The 27,570-nt window shown below is 39.0% G+C and overlaps 2 protein-coding genes across 5 annotated transcripts in view; one reads left to right on the top strand and one right to left on the bottom strand.

Annotated features, from left to right (window-relative positions):
- Positions 1 to 1,254: 1,254 nt before the first annotated feature.
- Positions 1,255 to 7,541, bottom strand: Ptrh2 (peptidyl-tRNA hydrolase 2). 4 transcript variants are annotated; one of them, XM_023703128.1, is made up of 2 exons: positions 7,364 to 7,541; positions 1,255 to 2,053 (listed from the first exon to the last, which is right to left on the bottom strand). In XM_023703128.1, exon 2 carries the CDS (start codon positions 2,050 to 2,052, stop codon positions 1,513 to 1,515), a length of 540 nt encoding a protein of 179 aa, XP_023558896.1. In that variant the 5' UTR covers position 2,053; positions 7,364 to 7,541; the 3' UTR covers positions 1,255 to 1,512. The 4 variants fall into 4 exon arrangements, with proteins under 4 accessions (XP_023558896.1, XP_004643092.1, XP_023558895.1 ...); XM_004643035.2 differs by having other exon boundaries at positions 7,392 to 7,541; XM_023703127.1 differs by lacking the exon at positions 7,364 to 7,541 and adding an exon at positions 6,997 to 7,010.
- Positions 7,542 to 7,642: 101 nt separating this feature from the next.
- The window catches only part of Vmp1 (vacuole membrane protein 1), a 121,181-nt gene continuing 101,253 nt past the window's right edge, over positions 7,643 to 27,570 (top strand). The window contains exon 1 of the mRNA XM_004643034.2: positions 7,643 to 7,740. The gene's annotated coding sequence lies outside the window, so the exon portion shown is untranslated. The remainder of the gene's footprint in view (positions 7,741 to 27,570) is intronic.

The raw sequence follows: 27,570 nt of genomic DNA, 5'->3' as shown, positions 1-27,570 counted from the left end.
CTCCCCCACCACTGCTTTTGTATCATCACTGCAAATGTCAAAAATATATATTATAAAAATAATTTATCACAGAGACTACGTGGGCTATGCAGAGTACACTTAGTATAACTGTTAAGAGTCCTATAAAATGCCAAGTATAAATGAAAAACAGCGCTGTATATTTCCAGTTACAAGAATTTTTGTACTATTTTTCCTACTAGATAGGTCATGACTTATTACAGTTCCTTGAATCAGCCACTCTAAGCCATCCTGTTTGGGCTGTACTTTGAATTTGGACTGAGGCAAGGCTCAGAAATTATCTGAAGCACAATCACACCATGTAGGATTGAGTTCAATTGAGTTACATGTTGTTGCATCACTTAACTTTAGTGTAAACATTTTGTTTAGAAACAGTTGCTACTGTAGCTGTTGCAGTTTCTCCTGTGCTGTCATGCCACTGTAAACTCAATGAAGTGTACCAGGCATTCAAATTTTCAAGTAATCTTCCTAGAAGTCTCCGAAGTGGTGCTGTCTTGCTCCTTGTGTTTCTATTAACAATGGATACTTGGAACAATAGAAGAAGGGCCTATCACATGTTTTCCTGGCATCTTACAGTTAATGGAAATAGAGTGAATTAGAAATTTCTGTTAGAATCTTCCTAGACTTCCAAGAAAAATTACTTTTAACAAAAAATACAAGAAGCTCTGTGCCTTTTGGGAGTTGAGAGCTGGTTTACATCCAGCCTAATGATTACTAGAATTGTTAAGTATATAAAATCAAAAGGAAGAAATGGTACCCTTAAATGATTCAATTGTTTAAAGTTCCGGGGAAAGAAACAAGGGTTAACAAATTACCCTAAATTATTACATGGGCCCGCTCTTTCTGCCTTTAAAGTCCATAAGCTCATTTTACAAGCTTCAAAGATTTCATTATTAAAAGAAGGGAAGTAAAGGAATTTTTATAGACTATAACTTAGACCACTGCTGAGAACATTTGGTCAGTGTGGGTTGAGGAAAACATGAAACACTGTACAGGTGGGTCATATCCCAATGCTATAAAATTTTAACTGAAATGCAAAAATCTAGACATCCTAAACCATAAGCCTTCACTGTGTGTCTATACTATGATCAATTAATAAAATTGGCTATCGGCCATCCAAAAGTAATGAGACACAAACGGTAGCTGTGTTCAGTAAGAATTTCATTCATGAGCCTGTTCTTCCCACAGATCAGCAGCACAGTCTCAGGGAAAAGCTGACACACAAAGGGTCAAAACTGCAAAGGGAAATTTGTTATCCTTTTTAATTTCACTTGATCATGATCCCTTTCCAGCATTTTTTTTTAGCGCCCATTTGAATCACCAAGACCACTCAACCAGCACTTACATATTTAAGCTGGACGCATATGACAACATAGGAATGGATTTTATTTTCATCTCAAGAACAGTTAAATTGAGGAGAAATTGAACTTTTATTGTTAGAATCTGACAGGCTTCAAACACCTATGATAGGATCATGGTCATACAAAAGCCCACCTAGTAAAGTTTTAGGTGACCAGTAACTTTGTCAATTAGATCTGTTGGTCCTGGCCCAATGCCTAGAACAGTTTGAGAACCTGGTTCAATCTGAGTACGTCCAGCATCTTGGATTAAGCTTACAGTCAGTCCTAGCATTTTTGCATGGGTCATTAATTCAATCAGGGTTTCTTCATCAGGGGCTTTGACCACCACTTTGGGCTGGCCACAATAGTCCCACTCCTTGAGCACTTTAGGATTTCTCTTTTGAATTTGCTTGTAGGCAGAAACGGCAGCATGAGAACACTGGGCAGCGACTTTTCCTTTTCCCATCTTTAAGTCATTTCGGACCACAAGAACCATTTTGTACTCCCCACTCTCTCCCAAGATGTTTGCTTCAGTTCCGGTGTCTGTGTTTGTCTCAGTGGTCAAGTTTTTAGGGACCATCCCAAATCGAACCCGGAGGCTCCACCCCAGGCACACACCACAAGCAACTCCAGCAGCCAAGCTGAGTGTGCCAGGATGAGCCAAGTACTCCATAATCAAGGACGTGGAGAGCATCCTAACAAAGAAAAAATGTTAACACTGTATACCAGTGGAAGAAAAACTCAGAAGCTTATCACATAAACACATGGACTATAGGCAGCAAGCAATATGTTACAACTATATGAGGTCATCTAGAAGAAAGGCAAAATATACTTTGGATCTTTTGTATGCACTGTTTCAATCCATCCTCTCTGGAATAGAAAATATTCAAGTATCCACATCAATTTAGGCCATTTGAACTGGTGTGAGTATTCTTTGGTTCAAAAACTCTTACTCAGTCTTCTTAAATCTTGTGGAGAGAAGAAATGGTATTTTACCACTATACCTAAAAGATTTAAAGGGGAAACCAGAAAAATAGCCCTTTCCTGAAAAGCTGTGTGTTTGTATTTTGGCTCTCAGTTCTGACCTTGACAACAATGGGCTCGCGTTGAGGTACTCTGCTATCATTTACTAGGCACAAGGCAAGGCTAGAAACCTTGCAAAGATGCAGTTTTACCTCTGGACATTCATATAATTTGTATAATATCTAAGCTTAGAGCCCAAATTCACTTAAATATGATCACAAATTATATTATTTTTAATGTAGTTTTTTTTTTTTGCGGAACCGGGGACTGAAATTAGGCCTTTGTGCTTGCCAGGGAAGCGCTTATTCCACTAAGCCACCTCCCTAGCCCTGATATAGTTTTATACTTTTTTGTGAAGTATAACTGAAGTCAGATCATCCATGCTTTATCCTGTTATAGAAAATCATGTTAACCTAGCAAAGAAGTTGTTTATATTTGAGTCCCAATAAAACAGCTCTATCAGCCTACATTGAGGCTTTTAGAATTCATAGTGCTTCTATGTATAGCTACAAGCAACATTTCTGGGAGTGTCCAAGTTTTTGTAAACATGAAGCCACCATACTTGTGTGCAAGTAAGAGAAATCCAGGGGCTGGGGAGATGGCTCAGTAGAATAAGCACTTCCCTGGCAAGCACAAGGGCCTGAGTTCAATCCCCAGTTCCTCCAAAAAAAAAAAAAGAATGAGAAATCCATAATCCACATGACATGAATGATAGTCCTGGAAATACTTATCATAAATTTCTTCATTAGATTAAAGAATATTAACATTTTTTAAATTCATTTGATAGGAAGATTATGCAGTGTTACCAGGTTTTCATTTCAGGACACTTAATAGATCTCATTTGTTAAAAATATAATTCACAGGCCCAGGGGTGTAGCTCAGCAACACAGCACCTGCGTGGCAAGCCTGAGGTCCTGGGTTCAATTCCCAGTAGAAATATATCTCATAAGATAAAATTCACCCTTCTCAACTGTACAATTCAGTGTTGTGCAGTATTGCCACAAAGCTGTGCCACCATCAACACTATTTCCAAAGAACATTTTACGTTCACCAAAAGCAACCTCTTACTTTGTAAACCCTGTTTTCCTTTTTCTGACAACCACTAATCTACTTGGTGCTTATGGACTTAACCTATTCCAAACATTTCAAATAAATGGAATCACATGTGACATTTTGTTTCAGCTTTGATTTAGGGTAACACTACTTTTAAAAGTTGAGGACCAGCCAAGTATTCAGCGGATTAAAGCACTTGCAAGCAGGTGTAGGGGCCAGGGTTCAATTCCTAGGCCTGCAGTGCCAGCCCTGTCCCTGGAGCACGCTGAGACAGGGATTGAGACTGGGCGTGGTGGTCTACACTTCTAATCCCAGCTCTTGGGAGGCTGTAAACAGGAGAATCACTAGGAGTCCGATCTAGTAATGAGGCCCTGAACACCCTGTAGACCCTTCCCCCAAATACAGAAAAAAATAAATAAAAGTTGAATGTAGGTCACAGTTAATTAAAATAGGCTGGGGAGATAGCTTGGCAGTCTAAGTGCCTGTTTGGCAAGTACAAGGACCTGGATTGGAACCTGCTACCCCATGCCATACCAAAATGGGCGTGGTGGCACACGCCTATAATCCCAGCTCTGGGGAGGCTAAGACAGGAGGATCACTATGAGTTCAAGCTGTGTAGCAAGACCCTGCACCAAATAAAACTATAAAAGATTTTTTAAATATTTAAATAGTAAGATAACCTGCTACCCTCATAAGTCACCATCTCTAATCCAAGCCTTTCCTCTGCAGGTACAAATCTTAATTATCTGAATCAGCTACTTAATGTTATGAAACTATCTGAGTTCATTATAATCATTTTTAGGCACTTTCTAAAACACCAACCAAAATTCCCTCTGCAATTTACAATTCTTTCTAGAGCTATCTTCTCAATACCTAACTTCTGCAATCAAAGCAGAAAATACAAGAAAACTAGTGAAGAACTTTTTGGAGAATCTATTATTTATTTCCACACAACTATTATTTACTGCCAATATGACCATAAAAAGCATGTAACACTCATTTTGAAGATGAGAAAATAAAGATCAAACAGAGAAGCTACTTATCCACAGTAACATAGTAAGATAGACATATGTAAAACTATCAAAGGTTCACTGTCTCCACTTCATCAAAACACACCAATAAGAAGTCAGTGGGACCAGATAGCTCAGTGGACTTAAAGCACTGGCTTAGGCAAGCACAAGGACCAGGACCAGGATTCAATCCCTGACATACTGTGCCAGCCCTGCCCACCTCAGAGGGTGCTGAGATGAATGAGATTGGGCCTGGTGGCGCATGCCTGTAATCCCAGCACTTGGGACACTGAAAAGAGGAGGATCACTACGAGTCTGATCTGTGTAGTGAGACCCTGTACTAAATAAGTTTAAAAAATGGGACCTGCCCATTAGCTCAGTTGTTCACGTGCCTGCTTAAAAAAAGCAGCGAGGCTCAAGTTGCTCTGGTTACTCCCACCAAACCAGAAATGCCCTGAAGGCATATTCAGGCCAAGAAAAAAAAAAAATCAGTAAAACAGAAGGGTAAAAATTCCAGAAATGTTCAAACTTTTGCTTTTGTTCCATATCTAAATGAGGTCTCTGATTATAAAATCTGGTTGTTTTAATTTCATGTCAACTCAATCATCTAACTCCTCCTAAAAGGGTTTCAATCTCTTTCTCACACACTGATTATCTACACATTAATGAACTGGACACTTGAGACTAATAGTCTTAGTCTTTCAATTTGAAGCAATGACAGCGCAGTAAAACAACTATGGCCTATAAATCCTTCCTCTCATGCCTTCTAATTACCCTGCCTGACTAAACACATTTCCCTGTTGCTCTTGGTCCCATCACCTGCCGAGCCTTGCGCCCCTCATTAATCCCACTTCACACGTCACTGTCCGAATTTTCCAACCAGAAAAAAAAAAGACTTTCCCAAATCTTCAAACCTTTAACTACTGCCTTGCTTTTCCTCTTTCCATTATATCAGAAATTACTGAACTCTTTATCCTTCTCTCTCTTTTTTTTTTCTTTATCTCTTCTGTGCACCAATCCTCCCCATTCTACTCAAAGTGTTAAGGAACCTAAAGCCCCATCTTGAGCTTTCCCCACTAAGCATTCTCATCACTCTTTCTTCCCTTAAATTCTTTAACCCAACTTTCACCCCAACTGTCATTCTTACCTTGTTCACAGCTTTTTTAGTCTTCTCTGGAGCTCTACATCCTCTGCCACTGATATATGTACTGAATTACATAAGCTTACATACATGGCCCTCTTTTGAGCTTCTATCTCATGGTTATAACAGCCATTAACCACATGTGGTTATGTAAACTTAAAATTCAATTCTTCCGTTGCAGTTAGCTATCTTTCAAGAGCTTAATAACAAGTAGAAAGTGACTAATGGTAACTTCTATCAGGAGATACAGAATGAATATATGGTTCACTAAAGAAAATTCTACGGAACTGCGCTCGTCTGTTTCTTCTCTTTCCATTCAATCAATCAGTGGGACATCTCTGAGGGGTTAGTGTGCATTCTAGGAACTGTTCTGAAGCCTGGATAGTCAGTGTACCAAAACAAACAGAACAGTCAGTCCCATAGAGTTAACATCTAGTGGGAGGAGACAGTCCATAAATTTCATCACTTGAACAATCTCATTTATTCCCAAACCCCTGTATGCAAAAACTATCTGTAGTGCTATGCATCAAAATCCAGGACTGTGTGCATTTAAACATTCTTTTTCTTTACTTTTGATTTCTAAGTAAATCTGCACTTTTTCTCCTATGTTTAGCCACTAAATCCTGTTGAATTTTTCTTAACCCTGTCCTGTTTCCACTTACAAAGCTCTCATTATCTTTCCAAAAACTTCCTAAATTACATTTTCTAATTCTAATCCTTTCCATATTTACTTCTGTTATTCTTGTTTATCCTATCCTTAATGCCATTAAAATTACATATTTAAAACACATGCTCAAAAATCAGCTAGACACTTGCAGGCTAAAACAAAATTCGTTCAGCACCAACTCAAAGACACTAGACAATTTGGCTGCAGCGTTCAATTTCCACCTAAATTCCTCTCCTACTACACAATGTACCATTCAGCCACACTAAATCCGTTCAAGCAGCAATCTCTCCCCAGAATAATCTCGTCTTTTCCATTTAAACAAATAAAAACATCCTAGTCACCTATGTTATTGAGAAGTCTTTACCATCCCCAAGCGAGGCTGCATTATTTCTTTTTCAAAACTTCTCTGGCACGTATTCCCAGTGTCTAATACAGTGCTCGCTGTGTGGAGAATTAAATGCTTCTCTAGACGCTATTTCTATATGACACCGGAGAATAAAACTTCTGGTTTTTAGAAATCTTTCCACGCAACGCAACGGCTTGAAACACAACCCGCTCAATACTCAGCAGTGCGGGAGGCCCGTTTGCCTCACACCCGGAGTGCACTGATGCTGCCGAAGGAGGGGGCTTGGGCTGAAAATAAGAATTCTGGGTCCCACTCCTTCCTTGTATCTCGGTTTTTCCTTCTAAAAAACTGGACGGCAGGTCCGGCCGTTAGCTCTGCGGATTAAAGCGCCTGCTTACGCAGACGCAGGCATCGGGTTCGATCCCCGCTGTGCCGCGCCGGCTCCGCCCCCGGGGCGCGCTGAGGTGGCGATTGAGACGACGTGGTGGTGCGCGCCTGAAATCCCAGCGCTTGGGAGGCTGAAAACAAGATCACTACGAGTCCGGTCTGTGCAGTGAGACCCTGTGGACCCTGTACTAAATATATACTAAGAAAAAAACTGGTTTGCAAAACTGGCAGAGGGATCCAGTAGCCAGTGAGAGAAATGCAGTTTAACAAGATGAACAGGGGTTAGTAGTTATGGAATGAGCCAGGAAGAAACCCTCCAATTGGACGGAGAACGTGGTGCTGTATTAATCTCCTTCTCCCTGGAAAGGATCGACCTACCTACAGTACCTCCCCACCTCAGCCTCACCTTTCTCGTCTTCACTTGTAGGAAGCCGACACGTTTCTCGCGCGCCAGCTAGCTCTTCCGGTGTTTCTGGTAACTACTTCCGGACCAAGAACCACAAGGGGAGGAGTTATTCTTCCTCTTGCCACGCCCACGGCATCCGAACTACGAGCTGAACTGAAATCCTGCGAGGATCAGCCAAGATTGCCGAAGGGAGGGCGGAACGTTTCTCTCTTGGAGGCGGTCTCTGCGGAGACCCGGCCGGAAGTGACGCTGGCGAGTTCCGGTTAGCCGGAGCCCAGCGGCGGGTGTGAGAGTCGGTCGGGAGCCGCTTCCAGGATCCTGAGGTCCGGAGAAGCCGGGGTTGAAGCGGGTAAGTAAACGTAAGCGGGGAATTAGGGACGGAAGTCTGAGGCTGTTTTATCCTCAGAACTTGGCTTCTTCCTGCGTTCTCCTGTTCACGGCATTGCAAATTGGGGCACGGAGATTTCGACTTCAGGAGTGTTGGGGCGCTGCTGATTCTGGATGTCTCAGCCTGGACGTGGTCAATCTATTTGGGACACCTGTCCTTCGCGGGTTAACCGGACATTGAACCCAGACGCTGGACTCCTTTCCGTTCGCTCTCCTCTCCACAGTCGAGGATGCCGTACTCGGCTTCTTAGCAAACCCTACCTTGCCGGGGTGTCCGGGACCTTGGAGCAGATGAAGAACGTCTTCTCTGCTGGTGAGCAAGCTGTTTGATGAGCTTCCAGTTTGGTTCTTGCCCTCCCCAGCTGCTAGCGCGACATGGTAAATTTATTCGCTTCTAAAAACACCTAGTGTGTAAGTGCCATCTAAAGCCCTGGTAATAGGATAGGGTAGTCAAGGGAATGGGCCTGCGCTTCATGGAAAGCTTGCTGGGATCTCCCACTGGGAGAGAGCCCATGAAAAATACAGTTCTCTGCATTTTTCCTAAATCCTTGGTTTCCCAATGTTTGTATTTCATTACCGTGAACATATTTGCGATAACGCATGAAGGTCAATTTAGTCTTTAAAATTCCAGGAGACCATAAATGGCTCTGTCACACTGCTGGGTTACTTAAGGACCTCCAAGCCGGGTGTGGAGGTGTGGGAGTGCATACCTGGAAGCCTAGCATTCCTAAACCTGAGGCTGGAGGATCTCCTGGAGTTCGGGGCCAACCTGAGCTACTTAATGAATTCATGGCCAGCCTGAATTGCATATTGAGACCCTGTCTCAAAAGAATAAACAAATAAACAACCCAAACTTAATGACCTTCAGTAGATTTTTTATGGTCATCTAATTGTCTGCAGCTCCGTGCTAAACTTGCACTATTTATGTTTCTTGGTACCATTGTTTCTTATCTCCTTTGGTGCTTTTCAGAAGTTTTGTAGACAGATTGGATTGGTCATTGGAAACGTTTGAACAAGTATTTCTAGTTTTGTAATGATAGAGAATTTAATATGCTGGTACTACCTATTCATTGTCATTAACTGATTTTAGTTGTGTATTTTTAGCATTGATGATGGGAAGAAACTGTTCATTAGAAGGCGTCATTATATGCATTTGAAATTGTTCCTATTGGCCTTTGGAAGAGAGAGGGTGGTACCCCTACAAACGTGACCAATTTGTGTAGATGTGAAATGATGCAAAAGTAAAAATCTTTCATATGTTACTTACTTGCCTACTCATGAACACGGGAAGTACTCAGGATTGAACCTGGGGTCTTGTGGTGGTATCACTAAAGAACTTCACCAGCCATTTATTTTTGAGACAGATCTGATCAAGGTGCCCAGCTGGCCATGAACTTGTGATTCTCCTACATCAGCCTCCCAAGCAGCTGAGATTGTGTGGGTGCTACACCACACTCACTGGCAACCTGTATTATTTAAAAACTCTAATGATGGAGACCCCTGCAAAGTGACTCTGAGCAGGAATTTTGTTACCCAGTTGTCTTTCTATACTTACTTGTATGTTTGCCCAAGATCTGGGGACCTGGTCTGGAGATAGCAGCCTGTAATGTTGGGCAAAGCTTTGGCACCTCAAAGGACAAGAGAAGGCCACAGATAAGGACCCCTCTGTTAACTAGATAAAGACTGTAGCTACAGACATCTCACTCCAGGTGGAGACCTCCCTGGAAATAACATAATTCTCCTAAATTAGTATAACTTCTTACTTGGAGAAGACCATACAGGGATTCCCAAGACCTACCCTGATTCCTGCATCTTCTTCAGTATCCCCCTCCTTTGTCAGTATAATGAATACAGGCTGCCTAGAGAAATTCTTTGTCTTAAACCCCAGAAAATATCTGTGAAAGGTTTTTTTTTCATTTATTTGATATAGGGTTTCACTACTCAGCTGGGACTCAGTGATGTTTTCAGTCTCCCCAGTGCTGGGATTACAGGTGTCGGCCACCATGCCTTAATTTGCCAGCTCAGCCAGCAATATGCACCCTGGGGGTGGGGCCAGGGCTGGCTCAGAATATAGAACCAGGGATCAAACCCTGGTTCCTGCGCTTGCCAAAGCAGGCACTTAGTCCCCTGAACTCTCTCGCTGGTCCACTGTGAAAAGGTTTTTGATCCCCCAGAGCCCTAAAATCATTCCTTTTGTCTCTTTTAAGTCCTTACCATCCACTAGTTGGGAGATTTTTGGGCCTGATCAGTGCAATAACTAGGGGATATTAATGGGATAACTGAAACTTTAAAATTAGAGTTTATTGGTACATTATATACATATATATATATATATATATATATATATAAAATGATCACAATTGTCATAGAGAATTTGTACTTGATATTGCTTGTCTTTTCCTGCATTCTCCTACCCTCCCATTCACAAAGCTTTGTTTCCATGTTTTCTTCCTTTTTTTTTTTTTAATTTAGTACAGGGTCTCACTACACAGATCGGACTCTGATTCTCCTGTTTTCAGCCTCCAAACTGCTGGGATTACAGGCACGTGCCACCATTCCCAGTCTCATTTGTTGTCTCTACTTGCCCTGAGGAGAGGCCAGCAGAACAAGCCAGGGATCAGCCCTGGTGCCTGCATCTACCTAAGCCTGCTTTAATCCACTGAGCTATCTGGCCAGCCCACTGATACTTTTATTTTTAAATGTACTTTCAGCCAAGTGTGGTGATATACACACCTATTATCCTAGCACTTCAGAGATTGAGGCAGGAGGAGCACCACGAGTTCAAAGCCAAGGCCAGTCTGGACTACATAGTGAGTTCAGGACCAGCCTGAATGATATATAGCTAGACCCTCTGTCCCCACCAAAGATATACTCTATTTGAGTATACTTTTTTTTTATTTGGTGGAACCAGGGATTGACCTCAGGCCCTTGCACTTGCCAGGGAAATACTTATTCCTCTGAGCCATCTCCCTGCCCCCCTGAATATACTTTTTTTAAAAAATTATTTTTATGTATTTGGTACAGGGTCTTACTCTGCAGCTCAGACTCATAGTGATCCTCCTGTTTCAGCCTCCCCAGCCCTGGGATTACAGGCATGCACCGCCACTCCTGGTCTTGGTGGCCAGCTTGGCATGCCCAGGGTGAGGCCAGTATGGCATAGGGCACCTGCCTAGGCAAAGCAGGGCTTAGACTTCTGAGCTATCTCTGCAGCTATTTGAATATACTTGATCCATACAGTTAAATTCGTATGGCTCACATTACAGAAGAAAATACACATATAACTAGGTTTCCAAAATACTTCAATAAATGGTTTGATCCCTTTTAACACTTTACCTACGGCTAGTTTAACTAGTCCTGCTTTTTATTTCTTTATATCTTTTTATTAGTACATATTGTCTATACATATACAGATTAGTGGGTTTCAAATTGGCACATTCATACATGCACATAATACTTTAATCATCACCCCAAATACTCCACTACTTTTACCCTATAATCCCTCCAGTTTTACATTTTTGGGAGGTTTCAGTGTATATAGTTTACTTTGATCATATCTATCCATTCTCCCATTACTTGTCCTTATACTCCTATCCCCCCTTTATTCCTTTCCTCATGTCTACTTACCTCCTTTTTTGTCATCTTTTTCAGATTCCACATATTAGGGAAAATGTGCAGTATTTGTCTTTAGTCTGTTACTTAATTCATATATTGTTCTTATTTTTTTAAAGTTTTTTCACAACTTGTCTTTAAAATGAGGTGACAAGTTTTTGACAGATAAAATTGTAAGATGTATCATTAATATTCTATGACTTAGCTTATTGATTATATAAATCCCAAATTATTTTATATACTTTGTGTTCAATTCAGTTATCCAAGTACTGATTATTCAACACCATTCTTTAGTATTTTGAAAATCATGAAACATGCAGTCAGAGGACTTGAATTGAATTCTGAGCTTCAGCATAGATTGGGCAGTGGTTAACAGATTGCCTGACATTCTGAGCTGGTCTGAATTGTGTTGATAAAAGTATTACTAGACTTTACTTCATAAGCTGTCACAAGATTTATTAAGGTAGCAAATGTGAAGTCACTATGTAAAGTGAAAAATTATTGATTTTTATCATTTCACTGACACCTGGAACAGTGTAGACTATTTAACTTTGCATCGTTTTGTGATATGATCATTTACATTATGTACTCTTTTATCTGAAAGTATCATATTTCTGAGATGATCTTTGTCCTACTTTTGAACACAGTCAAGCCGGCCAAGAATGGTTTGATATTCTGATTCATTGAATTAATCATCTGGGTTAATCAGTAAGTGGCTGGAAGATGAATATAGTTTTGCATTTTGGAGTTTAAATACAATCCTTTCTAATAACCATGTCGTATCCCTTGAGAATTTCCAAGCTTTACTGCTTATATACAGAGTCTGCCAGGAACATGTATACACACTTCAAGAAAAGAAAAAATTTGTGTAAGTATTTTAATACTAAATGTATTGAGACATCATGAGATTAGTACAAGTTACCTTTGGCCTCTAATTACACGTTAGCTCGACGTAGTGGCCATTAGCTTCTAGACTCTTTATTATTATGATGAACTGCTGCTTGGGTAACCTTGGTCATTGAGGTTGCTGCACATGCATTTTCATTCTTCTTGAAGGGCTAGCGGTATTCGGGCTTTTCTGTGATGTATGACTTCCTTTAGGGTCCCCCATATGAGTATACTGTGTATTGAAAACATACTATTACTATTTTTCTAAAGTGTATATACATTTTTTTTTAGTGGCTTCTGTTAATTGAAAGTTACAAGTAGCCCTCAGCTTATTTTAAGTAAGAAATACTATTTTACTGAAACTAATATTTAGAACTAAAAGGAACCTCAATGAACAGTCCCTTCATTTAATAGAAGGGAAAATTATGGCCGTGAGACAATCAGTAATTGGTTTACTCGAGGTCATTTGGCATGGGTAATGCTGAACAGGAACTGGATTTAAGATCTTAAGTGCTCTTTCTGTTCTGCTAAGGTTATCCCTAAGCATTTTGATGTGGTTTGGTAACATCCTGCATTGTATGAAGATCTTTAATGTCCTAAAGGAGTACACAATGAACACAAACTCTTTTTTTCCTTTTTAGCTGGTATAGTCTTGTAAATTGTAGGAAAACAAAAAGTCCTTGAGAGATTTGCAGTGGGGTGAATTACAGAAAGAAAATGATGTTATTTCTTCAGACCAGTTATTCTGAGTTCCTGCATGATTCCTGTCAGAGACTGAAATATTTTCTTTTTAGCTAGTAGAAATGACAAGATCCTTATGACACATTAGTGAGTGTTGCTAATCATAAGGTGAGCTGTATTAATTTCTTAATTAAAACTATTTCCCCATGCTGTTATTTTAATGTTCTATTCCGATAGCTATCTTTTACCTATAGAATCCTCTTTATCTATTTCATTCTAGGTTAAAAAGCCATGGTAAAAGAGTAGGTTCATTGTGTTGTTGGAAACTTTTTGAGTTCCATTGATTTCACAAAACCTGTTTAGTCTGTTTTCTGAAGATAATGATCACACAGCTCTTCTTGCTTTTGCCCAAGTCCCCTTTGTGTTACCTCTTTTTAGTGTGAAAACGAATTCTAGATAAGTGAATTTTAACAAACAAGATAAATTGAAGATAAAGTGTTGATTGGTAATCTACTTTTACAAAGATGTACAAATATTTTTAAGAGTAAGCTTTTTGGTGCTGGGGTGTTAAAACTAGGGCCTTGTACTCTGGCTGTCCTGCCCCCACTTCCCCAGTGCTAGGATTACACCACAACCAGCTTCAAGTAAGCTTTTAAAGTGCCTATCACCTCGGGTGATACTTTATTTTAAGTAAGGGCAATCATTGAGTAATCCTGTGCTAGCAAGTCTACCTATAATTGCTAAAGAATGTTATATTCCGTATATTTTCCCTAGAATATTGTTTTCTCTTACTGTCTGGATTCTTTAACAGTAATTTTGGTCTTCTTAGATTATATGAAAGGACTAGATAGTTCATGTTAAAAGGTTGTACTATGATACCTGGGTTCAAATTTCAGCTCTTACAGTGTGATTCTTGAGCTGGTTACTTCTTGCTAGCTCAGTTTCCTCCTGGACAGTGAGTCAGTACTTTTATCGTTAGACTTAAGCAAAACATTTAGAATAGTGCTGAGCATGTTGTTAATCAAGGCTGTGGTTATTATCATGTCGCCACTGATCCATTGCTAGGAAGTCCTGGCTTTCTCTTTCAGGAATGTCTTCATTTTTCTGCTTATTTATTGTTTGCTCATTATTAATGAAGTGTCAGTAAATATCTCTGAGTATACATTTCATTTTGTGAATATTTTACAACATGTGGGATTCTTAACCAAAGGAAGTTCACATTATCTTTGAAGCTATAACACAGAATTCGGTCATGAAACAAACTGCTTTTGATGGTTAATGCTATCTTCTAGTGCTTAATGTCTTTGCATGGAAAAATCATTTTCTAGTGACACCTGTCATTTTAACTGCTCATGTGGCTAGTTTGTGAACAGTTATCTAGTATCATATAGGTCATTTACTAGTTTATAAGGAAACAAACAAGGGACTGAGAGAAAGTTAACTGTGAATACGTGTCTCTGAGGCTAGAGCACAAATGGTCTGAGAACACAGTGACATAAAATGAGCTAGAAAGCCAGCTCATTGGTGGCTCAAGCCTGTAATCCTAGCACTGGGAGACTGAGCAGGAGGATAGCAAGTTCCATTAACTTAGTGACTCAATGATACCTTGTGTCAAAAAAAAAAAAAAAAATTAAAAAGGACTGGAGATGTAGCTCAATGTGAAGGCCTTGGAATCGATCCCTAGTACCACCCCAACCCCCCAAAAAAGGTGTGGTAGAAAAATTATGCAGAGTACAGGACAAGTAGTGTTTTACAGATCATGAAAATGAGCTTATGTTGATTTTGAGTATAACTGGAAGTCATCCTGCAATTTTTAAGTAGAGGAATAGTAGGATTAATAGTATGATCATGTGTGCTTGTGTGTGGAGGATGAATTGGAGAGGCCAAGAATAGAAATGGGAAGAGAATTTAGGAGTCCATTGTTGTCATCCCAGGGGGAGACAAAGACGATGTGATGTGAACTAGAAGGGTGGCAAAGAAAATGAGAAAGAAGTGTAACACTAAATGTATTTGTAATAGGATTTGGTGCTAGATTGGATGAGTGGTAAGGAAAAGAGAAGTCAGGAATGACAAAGCTTCCGGGTTTGGTGACCAGGTAGGTGGTTGTCCCAGGTACTGGAAAAAGGAAGGCTTGGGGAGGACTAAGTTAGTTGGTTTGTTCTACAATTGTTAGATATGAGCAGGAATGGGTATGTTAAATTCAAGATACTTAGGAATCATCCCAGTGGTGCTTGTAGGTCAGGAGATAAGTAGAAATTCAGGATTATAATTTAGATAACGAACTGAGATGCTAGATGTCAGATACACTGAGTTCATGTTCCTCATAAATTTCAAAGATCTATTTATAGGCTCTGTCTGTGGGGATAAACTCTACGGCCCCCATCACACAGGGACTCCTATGCAGTTCAAATCATTTCTAATACCTAATGCTGTGTGTTACATGAACAATCGTGTTGCTTGGGGAATAATGACAAGAAAAGGGCTGTCCGTGTTTAGCACAGGTACGATTGTTGTATTACTATGTTTCCAGTACATAATAAACACATCACAGGGAATAGGTACACACACATCTTGATCCTTTTGACTTCCCCTTTTTCTCACTTCCCTCCCATCTCCCCATCCTCAGATCTGCTTCCCATGTCCACAAAGTTTACCACCCTGTCTCCTATCATGTCATTTACTTTGTTCTTGCAATTATTTATACTTCATGTTTCTCAGGAAAACCATGCAATATTTAGCTGTGTGTTTCTGATGTATTTGACCTAGCTTTGTGGTCTTGTTTGCATTAATTTTCCTACAAATAACTCATTTATCTGTTTTTATGGTGAAGAGATAGGTACCCCCCATTTTCTGTATCTATTCATTTGTTGACGGGCATATCGACTGCGTCCAAGATGCAGCTTTCATAGTTGTACTGCTCTAACATGGGCGTGCACGTACCACTGTACTGGGTCTTTAGCTTTTTAGGAAGAGACCTAAAGGAGGCATAGCTGGGTCAAGTGGAATTTCTGTTTTTAGTTTTTTGAGAAATCCCATCCCAATTTCCATAGTGGTTGTACAATTTTCTATTCACCGACAACATAGGAAGGTTCCCTTTTCCCCAAGGTCTCTGCGGCACTTGTTCTTTCTTGAGCTTCTGATGATATCCGTTCTTTGTGGAGCAAGGTGGAGTCTCCGTGTTGTTGATTGCAGATGCATTTTATTTGCTTTTCAATCATCAGTTGGTTGAATGTGTGGGTGCAGAACAGATGGATGTATGGGGCCGGTTAGAGAGGCTTCTGTGGGCATCTGACCACACAGGGTGCGAGGGTCTCTGAAGACAGGGTTGTATTTTCTATGATTTAACTAATAAAAGTTTATTAAAAGCAATTCAGACAGCTGGGGAGATAGCTCACTAGAATAAGCGCCTGCCTGGCAAGCGTAGGGTCCTGAGTTCAATCCCACGATACTAAAAAAAAAAAAAAATTCAGACATGAAGATATATGTATGCCAATAATTGTTTGTAGCTTAATGCTTCTGAGCTTTTATTACATATTAAATACTGAACTTCTACAACTAGTTTGTTTCTAGAAATTCTATTGTAATAAAATTGAGATCAATATATCTGCAGAATTCTATTTTTTAAATTTAAATATTTATATTTATTGGTAGCTTTGGTAATAAGGGGTAAGTGAAACATTAGACACATCCTTGCCTCAAAATCTGCATTTCTATCCCCTGCACTGCTTTTTCCTACATTTTTCAAGCCTTTTCTCTAGGATCAAATCCTCAAGAGAAAGCTTCTCCATAGTATTGAAAATTGTGCTCAAGCACGTATATTTTCATACCTACCACTTTATCATTTATTATAGCAGTAACCCGTGCCTAACACATTTGAATTTTTCTTTTCTGCTGTGTCTGTGCCTGCCAGTGTGCACTGAATGCAACAGTGTTTAATGAGTATATGAAATTTTTATTTTTAACTGCTTTATAATGTTTCTTCATGTAAGTAAAACCAAAATCTCAGTTCTTACATTTTGGATGTAAGAACAAAGGTTCTTACATCCTTTTCAAATTAATTATTGCATATGATGAAGGACAAGGGCCATGCTCATTTATCATAGTTATAAAGGAGACCTGCTAGATGTGTGTGGAGGATGGGAATATAGCTCAGTGGCATATGCACATGCCTGGCAAGCACAAGATCCTGAGTTTGATCCCCGGCACTGCCCCCACCCCCAAGAAAAAAACCCAAAAAAAACAAAACAGTAGATGTCTGTGTCCCTGTCCCCGGAAATCAAAGAATGAATTCTAAGGGACAGTGGAGGTTAAGAATAGGAAGGATTTAAAGCCAGGGCCAGCAGCCCATACCTATGTTCTCAGCACTCAGACTGAGGCAAGAGGATCACTGTGAGTTGAAGACCAGCCTGGGCTACACAGTGAGTTCAGGGCCATTCTGTACTATTAGCAAAACTCTGTCTCAGGAAAAAAAAAAAGTATGAAAGATTTATTGAGAGCTCCTTAAGAGACAGGAGAGAAACCAAAAGTACTACCAAGGCCACTTCTCTAAGACTGTTTTATATAGCAAATTCATGAGGTAAGTACAAGGTGAGTCAAGTTATATTCAGCCATTAAAATTACAAGTACAGCTACTTAGCTAATTCTGATCCAATAGGGAAGTGGGTCACCTAGCGAGGGTACGTGGAAAGAACAAAGGCATTTTGGGGGAGGGATGGGTCTGGATGCTGTGGTCACCCACCTAGGTGACTGATGTCTATCTGGACTTTATTGGACCAGGTTAACACCAATTATAGTATAATTCCACATCACTGCTCATCCCTTGGGGAGCTGTGTAGATATGGCCACTGCATCTTTTATCTCGAGGCCTGGTCTTCTGATGGGCCTCTGGCCACAATTTTAATTTCTTTTTTTTTTTCTGCTGACTACCTTGAGGGTCCAGTTCCTTCCTTCCTGAGTGTAAATTAATTTTTAACTTTGCTGCCTGTAATGGTAGTACTTTTTGTTGAAAAGACTTTCCTTTGACCATAGAATTGCCTTTGTTGAAATTAGTTGACCCCATATATGTGGGTCTATTTATGTATTCTGAATTCTTTCCTAATGGTTTGTCTTTTTGCCAAAATTACACTTCAGAGTATGCTAACTTTATAGCAAGTGGTGAAACCAGTTAGGGAAGTCCTTTAACTTTGTTCTTTGTGCAAATTATTTTGTCTGTTCCAAGTGTTTGCATTTCCATAAAACTGGAATTCAAACCAACTTGTTACTATTTAAAAAGCTATAGGTGTTCTGGGAAGATAGCTCATTGGTGTGCCTGCTTGGCAAGTGCAAGGTCCGGAGTTCAATCCCTGGTATCAAAAAAAAGCTAACAGAGCATCTGAATTGTCCATCCCGAGGTCTCAAAATGTCCAGCTCTAGTCTAGCATTTCTTACACTATGTTAAAATTTTATTTTTTAATTGATTTTTATTTGTTTTGTACTGGTTATCGAGCCCAGGAACGCTGTAACGCTGAGCTGCACCCCCTAGCCCTTTTTATTTTATTTTGAGAGAAAGGCTCACTAGGTTGCCTAGGTTGGCCTCTTCCAGTTGCTTCCTCAGTCTCCTCAGTAGCAGACAGTACAGGGGTGCACCACTGCTTCTGGCTTCACTCTCTTTAATTCTTGACCTTCTTCCTATTTCTCCATTTTTTATTATTTTTTTTTTTTTTAGTGAAAATGTTTTGCCAAGGTTGTAATGATTGGGAAAAACTACATGAACTTAGAGAATGTAAGAGAAAATGAGAATTTTTTTGGTATGTAATTTTAAGATGGGTATAGTGATATAGGCCTGTAATCACACTACCTGGGAGGCTGAGGCAGGAAGATCACCTAACTTGAGGCTAGCCTATGCCACACAGCTAGTAACAGCAACAACAACAAAAAAAGATGTAATTCTGTAAGTTGTACATTTTGTCCATGCAAATAAAATCATATGTTAACATGAAGTATCTTAAAAGTGTTTTTACATGTTGGAAAAAATTGATGAAACCTTCTCTAAAAATCTGTCAGACTCTCAAAACAGGAATTGTGTAAGTTGTGGGATTTCTTATTTTTGTTGTTGTTTTTAAAATGTGAGTTTTACTTAAAATGTATTTAATTAAAAATTAGGCCTGGAGCTCAGGTTGTAGCCTAGTGTTCAGTGCATCTTGAGGCTGTAGTTTCAATCTCCCAGCATTCACAAAGAGAGAGAGAAAGCTGATCTGTAACTGTGGTCTTTTCAGTGATCATCTTGTAAACTGAATGTGTTTCATAATTCACTAAATTAATATTTAGACCAGAAATATGTACCCTTCTAACCTGCTAGCCTACTATTGAGTAAGTGATTAGTTCATGGAAATTTTGAATACCTTTAAATTGTGTCCTAATTCTAGGGTTTTAATTTTCCTAATTTTAAAAATGTTAGAATGTTTAAAAGTTCAAGTAATTTTTTCCATAGACTTCTCACAGTTATGAATTTTCAGAAAATATGTGGTAGATGCTATTGTCTGCTTAGAGCCAGAGTCACTCCTTTTTGATGCTGCAGAAATCCACACTGGTCATTAAGATTGTTGCATTTGATTCCTAGGAGTACATTGCAATTCTTCTATCTTAATGGTTTTAGGAAAATTTATAGCTATTTTGAGTAACCCATGACTGAATGTATTAAATAATCCAGTTAAGGATAGATGCTTCTGAATGCAAGAATTAGAAACGTATAGATTAAGTCCACTGTCCCTACATGTCTTGTATGTATTTCATTTGGAAAGCTGGCATAATATTTTTGTGAGACAGTAGTACTGTATTCACTTTTAAGATAATTTTCTTTAAAGGAAAAAAATGGGGTTTTTTTAGAATAATGTCAAGAAATGAGAATGGAGGGCTTGCTTGTTCTTTTCCCTTTCACCTTAACTTTTCTAACAACATGAATATTACATAGGAGGTTATACCAGTGTCATCTTTAATTTTTTTTTTTTCTTTGAAGGACCAAGTAATTTAGGGTTGCATTGTTTTTGCATTACAAATGTGGTTAATGTTTAAACTGAATGGAGTATTATAGTCTTAGTACTGGATGTGCAGCCTACAAAGGACCTCTGTGAGCTGATGTTAGCAGTTCTTTCAAAGCATTTCTGTCAGAAACAAACACCACACATTTTAATATCAACCTCTGCAACACATCAGCTTTGTCTACATTTGTGTTCCCAAGGAAAATTACTTGGCATTTGAATTTGCTTCTGACCTATTTTACCTCATCTATAAATAACATTATTACATATAATATGAAGTTTATTTTTTTAAATTTATTTGTATTTATTTATTTCAAAATTTTATTGATAAACAGCAATGAGACAGTTTCAAATCAAATCAGAAGTACAGTTTCAACAAATAATACACTGCATATATTCTTCTTAGTGGTTAATTGCTGTACAAGATGCGGACTTGAGATCCTATTTACAAACACCATTAGAACAAATCATTCTATTCATTAAGAGAATACAACTATATATCTATCCTAACTACTTTGAATACACAGATACAAAATGGACATTCATCGGTATACCCCATTTTTTCTAAGTTCTAAGTTCCGTTATTGAAATTTATTTTAACAGCCTCATTCTTACAAAGAAAATACATTCATGCACCAGCAGGCAGAGTAGGCTCCAATAAATGTCAAGAACGTATGGCAGATTTCTGCTTAAAGACACTTTGGTCCTTTAAACAGGCTAGAAATACTTCTGTTATTCCTACCAAGAATCCTACCAACATTACTTCATTACAAATTTCCAAAATTAACCCTGCTTCGTTAAATTATAAAAAATAGCTCATAAAAATGTTCAATGTGTCATACCATCACCGTATATGCCCCATGGTTTTTTGTTTTTTTTTTTCCCGGAACTGGGGATTGAACTCAGGTCCTTGCGCTTGCCAGGGAAGCGCTTATTCCACTGAGCCATCTCCCCGGCCCCCCCATGGTAATTTTTAAACAAACTATCCTTTTAGTACATCTCAAAGTGTTTAGAGTGATGAAAAATAATTCATTTTTGTGGCAACATAAGAAACTAAAATTTTTCTGAGTCTGTATGGATGCTTCTGTTTATGGAGGCTGTGAAAATCAGTTACATTGTAGGCTTTGTATAATAAAGAAGTACAAAAGGCAAGTGTATATGTGAACACTCAGTAGTATTTATTCAATTTTGAAAAAAAATTAACATTGATGAAAAAGGCATAGAGAAGCTAATATTGTCTGCTAAGTGCCTGTCATTATGTGAGATCTCTCTTGAAATAGAAAAGTTAAATTACTGCTAGACTCCCAAGCAAAATAAAACTACAAATGAGAAAAGCTGAGATTAGTTAGTACCTGGTTCACAAACAGAAGCATTTGGCAGAATTTCACTTTCATTGGGTACTTCACATTGGGTAATGAACACAACAGCAGCCATCTTCCCCAAATTGTGGAACAAATTAAGTTTGTGAATTGAGGTATTGTTGTATTCCAGTATACTGAAAAGCAAAGTCTTATTTTCTCGAAGAGACATAACTAGTAGTTGTGGTGTTCAGCTATGCAAGAGTTAAACTACAGTACTTTGAGATAAGGTAAACAGAATTGGAATGGGTTGGATGAGTTCATTTCTGGGATTTAGTCCTGTGTGTCTTTCCCTGACATGGCCTCAAATCAGTAAGGACCTACTGGCAGCTTTCTGGTTTCAAGTTTTCCTGTTTGCCCATGAAATAGGTCACTTTATAATGGTAATGATAGTGAATGAGATTAATAGTATGTGTTTTTGCTATATTAAGTATTTGGTGTTACAATTTTGAAACAGGCAGCAAGGTACATGGGGGTATTTCCATGTGGCTAAATCTTCTCCAGGCATCTGGAATTTGTTATCATTTCACATTTCAGGTTCCTATCCTCTATGTTACAATTTAGAAATTTGAATTAATAAACATAGCTGAGCAGAATCTGAGGTGTAATTATTCTAATCACATCCATAAATCGTAATACCAAGGCCGGCCAGATAGGTCAATGGACTGAAGCACCTGCTTAGGCAGGCACAGGGACCAGGCTTCAATCCATACCCCCTGTGTGCTGACCCTGCCCCCAGGGTGCACTCAGAGGACAATTGAGACTGGGCGCGGTGACTCATGCCTGTAATCCCAGTGCTTGGGAGGCTGAAAACAGGAGGATCACTAGGAGTCCAATCTGTGTAGTGAGATCCTGTAGAACCTGTAGTAAATACATAAAGAAAAAAATCATAATACCAGTTTGCTATTATTGGAAAGAGAAACATTGTATAGTTTGAGCATGTCTTTTTCAAAATTCACAGAAAAATGATTGTAGATTTAGTTTTGGAGGAGTGAGTATCTTGCCAGTATATCACTCTACTCTCTACTATCATTAAGACCACCCAAAGGAAGTGTGGACAGGAAAACTGATGGATGGAAATATCTCAGTGAAACCCATGAATTGTACAATTCATATATGTATATGGGAAAAAGGGAAGCCATCTGTTCTATGGGTCTTGCTTCTAGATTTGTCACTAACTTGTTTTGTAACATAAGCCAAGTCACTTTACTTCTGGATGTTACTATGAATTACAGGCGTAGGAAGGCTTGAATGCTTATGAGTTCCCTTCTATGATTCTAATTATTTATGCAGAAAGAATATTCATAGCACACTATCATGTGGAACATCATTCTGCTTTTGTAAGAAAGAGAATTGTCAGTATGTAGAGGGAATTTAAGGCCAAGTGCATAGATGACATCATGAGGGAGAGAATGTGAAGAGAACATGAGGAGGAAACTGGCCAGGAAGAACTCTAGGAAGTGGAGCAGGAAGAGCTGTCAAAGGAGTAGCCAGAAAAATGGGAATACTTCAAGAAGGAGAGTGTGATTGCTTCTGCGTAGTAAGATATGTCCTTTGGATTTGGCAGCATGGAGGTACTTAGTGATCTTGACGGAGAGTGGTTTGGTTGGTTGGTTGGTTGGTTGGTTGGTTGGTTGGTTGGTTGGTTGGTTTGAGACAGGGTCTCTCTTTGCAGTTTAGCCTGGTCTTGAACTCAGCAATATCCTGCCTCAGTCTCCTGAGTGCTGGGATTATGGGTGTGTGCCACCACGCTTGGCCAGAAATTTTTGATTTGTCAAGTCAGAAGTCATGTTGCTGTGGCTTGAGGAAAAATTAAAGACCTAGAGGTAACGGAAGGGTCTGATAAATCCCAAGCTAATGAGGCAGGATGATACATAGAACATCCATTGCCACGGGGGCTGTGGGTGAGTGGAGGATACTGCTCTAGTGAGTTGTAAAGAAAGGAAGAATACTGAGGAAATAAAGGTGTGGGTATCTTAGTAGGCTTAATTGTAGGATTGGGGAATTTTTCTTCTGCTTTTGTGCTAAAATGAAACAAAGTCAATGGCTGAGTAAGAAAGTAGAAAATGAAGTAAGACATTTGAAGAGAGAACAAGGAATGAAATAATTGAGAGAGTAAAAGTTTATTATTGGAGTTTACACACCTATAATATTCAATAACGGAACTTTAAAAAAATGGGGTATAACTATGAATGTCCATTTTGTATCTGTGTATTCAAAGTGGTTGGGATAGATATATAGTTGCATTCTCTTAATGAATAGAATGATTTGTTCTAATGGTGTTTGTAAATAGGATCACAAGTCTGCATCTTGTACAGCAATTAACCACTAAGAAGAATATATGCAGTGTATTATTTGTTGAAACTGTACTTCCGATTTGATTTGAAACTGTCTCATTGCTGTTTATCAGTAAAACTTTGAAAAAAAAAGTTTATTATTGGGAGTGAGATTCAATTTAAAGTATGGGATTTTGCTTCTCAAATAATGACTTCATGAAAGGAGCCTGGAGCAATTTTGATTGAGTGAGTCAGTGAATTTGAAATCTTGTATAGCTGCTCAGACAGCTCTTAATGCCTGGGGCACGCGGTTCGGCAGACTTTATGATAGTGTGACTGGGAGAGGAGGCCACGGAACTATGTTTTCAAGGGTGTTTTTGTTTCTGTTTTTAACAAAGAGTAAAGCAAGATTCTTTAGAAAATGCTTAAAATCGGGCCTGGGAGATGGCTCAGTAAAATAAGCACTTGCCTGGCAAGTGCAGGGGCCTGAGTTCAATCCCCGGTTCTGCCAAAAAAAAAAAAAAAAAAAAAAAAAGAAAGAAAGAAAAGGCTTAAAATCCAAGAACTGTTTCAGTGCTACTGGTTCTTCTGTTTGTTTGATTCTTAGGATGATTCTAACTGTCCTAAATGTTAGGTCAGCATGCAAAAAGATTTGGGTGCTTTTGTAATCTTTTTGTTTTGTTTTGTTTTGCAGTACAGGGGGACTGAACTTGGGACCTTGCGCTTGCTAAGCAAGCACTTATGCCACTGAGCTGTCTCCCCAGCTCTTGCTTTTGTAATCTTCACTGTTCAGAAACCTCGTGGTTTTGCTTGTTTGGCTTTAGAGTATAGTTAGATCTTTAGGAATGGCAAACTTTTGAAAAGTTATTTCTAAACTGAATTTATTTTGTTTGTGAAAAGCTAACTGGTTAAACAAAAATAACTTAGTTCCCTGGGTTATTTCTTACAAAACAAAATTCCAAGCTATTATGTTTTCCAAAGAAGATTTTTGAGAAGGAAATGTCAGTAGACTTCTTTAAAAAGCACATTGTGTAAGAACACTTTATACACAAATAATTCCTGTTGCAATATCTTAAAAACAAAACCTTCAAATAATTGTGCAATACCTTTTTTGTAAGTATGGCCTCAAGTAGACTCAAGTTGTTTTGGATAGAATTTTTATCTCCTTAAGATGACACCATGGGAAAGAATAACAATGGAAATGAGTTCTATTATCAGTGTTGTGCTTTTGTTTTGTTTTGTTTTGAGGGAGAATTAGGATTTAAGAAAATGCAAGCTCTTTTCTACCACAAATTAATTGAATTTTATTTATGATGTAGATTAATGTCTGGCAGGAATTGCCCACAGGGCTTTGCTGAATATGAGCCCACAAAGTTTTTGTAGAATTTAAGTAGAGCTTCAAGTTTTAAATACCTGGAAGAGGGCTGGGGAGATAGCTCAGTAGAATAAGTGCTTGCCTGGCAAGCGCAGGGTCCTGAGTTCAATCCCCTGTACCACGAATAAAAAATAAATAAATAAATACATACATACATACATACATACATACATACCTGGGAGGTGGAAAAGTCTTTTGAGTACTTTATGGTTGGATTTCAAACATCCTCAGTAGCTTTATTAATAAAATCTAGAGTTGTAGGATAGGCATCTATTCTGTGAGTTTACTGTAGTGATGCTGTTTTAGTAATATGTTTTTTACAAAATAACCTTTTTTCGGTAATTGTTTGCGTTGCATTGTCCTTTGACATTTTCTTTATTTTTTCTTTCTTTATTTATTTATTTTTTGTGGAACCGGGGATTGAACTCAGGCACTTGCCAGGGAAGTGCTTATTCCACTGAGCCATCTCCCCAGCCCCGTTTGACATTTTCTTTATAGAAGTGTGACTGAACTTTGTAAATCAAACTTCTAGCTTTTGTGAATTCTACTGAGTTGCTATCCCCTGAGCTCCTATAGTACCTACTTCCTCATCTTCATCATTATAGCTGGTATAGATTGAGTTCACAGTGTATTAAGTGTTCGACATGCATTATTTTAATACTGACGGCCCTTTGATATGTGCTGTTATACCTGTTTTATAAGTTCAATGGTTTGGAGAGATTGGATTTAAATCTAGTTCTGTAAAACTTAAATGAACATGTTTTCTTCCCACTAAGCATGCATTATCTTTCTGTTTAATCTTATTAAAATGTCACTTTCCTTCAGTCATATTGTGGTTGGTCTCCTGTGTGCCTTTGTATTTCCCACTAGTCTGACTTTCCAGGGGACAAGGACCTTTATCTTGTTCATATCTATAACCTCTCTTCAGTGCCCATTGAGAGACCTGGGGAGCATGAACAACTTCTGATAGCAGTGAGGCAGATGCTGTGAACAACTTATGATACTGTGAGGTTGATTTACTAGTTTAGGCAGCGTCCAGGTTGATTTGCTTCATATATTTTACCCTTTTGATGTATTGATACAGCCTCATTCTCTTTCTCTCTTTCTCTCTCCCTCCGTCCTTCCCTCCCTCCCTCGTCCTTCCATCCCTCCCTCCCTCCCCCCCAACACATGCACAAATATGCATGCCAACACAGTTTTGTATGCAAAATGATCCTATGAAAATGGCAGTTATTGTAATGTTGTGGATCCAGAAAATCAAGGCCTAAAAGAAATGAAACTTGATTAAGATCACACTAGTTAGTGCTGTAGTACAAACCTAGATTTCTATTTTAGTTGTTTTTAGTTTTTTTTCCTTATTTATTTGATAGAGGTTCTCGCTACACAGTTCATACTCATAGTGATCCTCCTGTCTCTGCCTCCCCAGCTGTGAGATTACAGGTGTGTGCCACCATGCCTGGTTTTGGGGCCAACTTGGTGCGCCACAGTACTGGGGATCCAAGTCAGGTCTTTGCCCGACAGGCACTGAGGCCCACTGATCTAACTCCCCAGCCCTGGGATTCTATTTTAAATCATACAATCATCTACTCCAAGCTACCTGTGGTAATGGAAATATATGTATTATGTCTTGACATACTTATATGTTCATTGAGAAATGAAGACAATAAAACAAAGGTGTCCACAAATGAATTTTAGCTAAAAGAGTAGTTCCTCTTGCAGTGAAGAATGTAAGCTCTTTATTCAAGCACCTCAGATCTTTTACTTGTTTCACTGTATGAGGCAAAAATTTTTAGAAATAATTATAGCTAAGAGTTAAGAAATAAAATTATGTCAACTTAAACCCATGACCATATCACATTTCAATCAATTAAATATAAGCCTAGCATAAATTCCTGCACATGCAGTTTTGTCCCACCCCCACCCCCGTAACAGGGATCGACCCCAGGACCTTGTGCTTGCCAGGCACTAGGCAAGCACTTATTCCACGGAGCAGTCTCCCCAGCCCCTGCACATACAGTCTTAATTTACTATTATAGCTTAAAAGTTCAGGGATGTCACTCTGGTAGAATGCTTACTTTGCATGTATAGAGGTCTGGGTTTGATCTCCTCATGAGGGGTGGGGTGTAAAGTAAGCAAAGGAAGAAGAATCTTAAGTGATTTCTTAACCAGGCATGGTGGTGCACACTTAAAATACCTGCACTCTAGGAGGCTGAGACAGAAGGATTGTATGTCCAAGCCTAGCCTGGGCAAAAATTTAATGACACCTTGCCTCAAAAATGAAAAATATAAGTAAAACGAAGGGCTGGCAAGGTAGCTCAGTGGTCTAAGGCGCCTGACACCACATGCTGTGCCAGCCCCACCCTCAGGGCAGGGCTGAGCCGGCCATGGGGGATAAAAAAAAGGCCTTGGGTTCAATCTCCCAGTACAGGGGGTTAAAAAAAAAGTGATTTCTTGAATTTCTTTATTAATAATATAACCCTCACTTTCATTAATCTGACTCTGAATTCATAACTATTACTGGATCAATAATAAAATAGAAAAATTGAGTACTTGGTTATGAGAATACGTAAGCCTGGGGGCTACTGAGAT

Source organism: Octodon degus, unplaced genomic scaffold (assembly GCF_000260255.1).
Source record: "Octodon degus isolate 3935 unplaced genomic scaffold, OctDeg1.0 scaffold00164, whole genome shotgun sequence".
Lineage (NCBI taxonomy): Eukaryota > Metazoa > Chordata > Mammalia > Rodentia > Octodontidae > Octodon > Octodon degus.
Note: the sequence above shows the minus strand (reverse complement) of the source record. Positions and strands in the feature narration are given on the sequence as shown.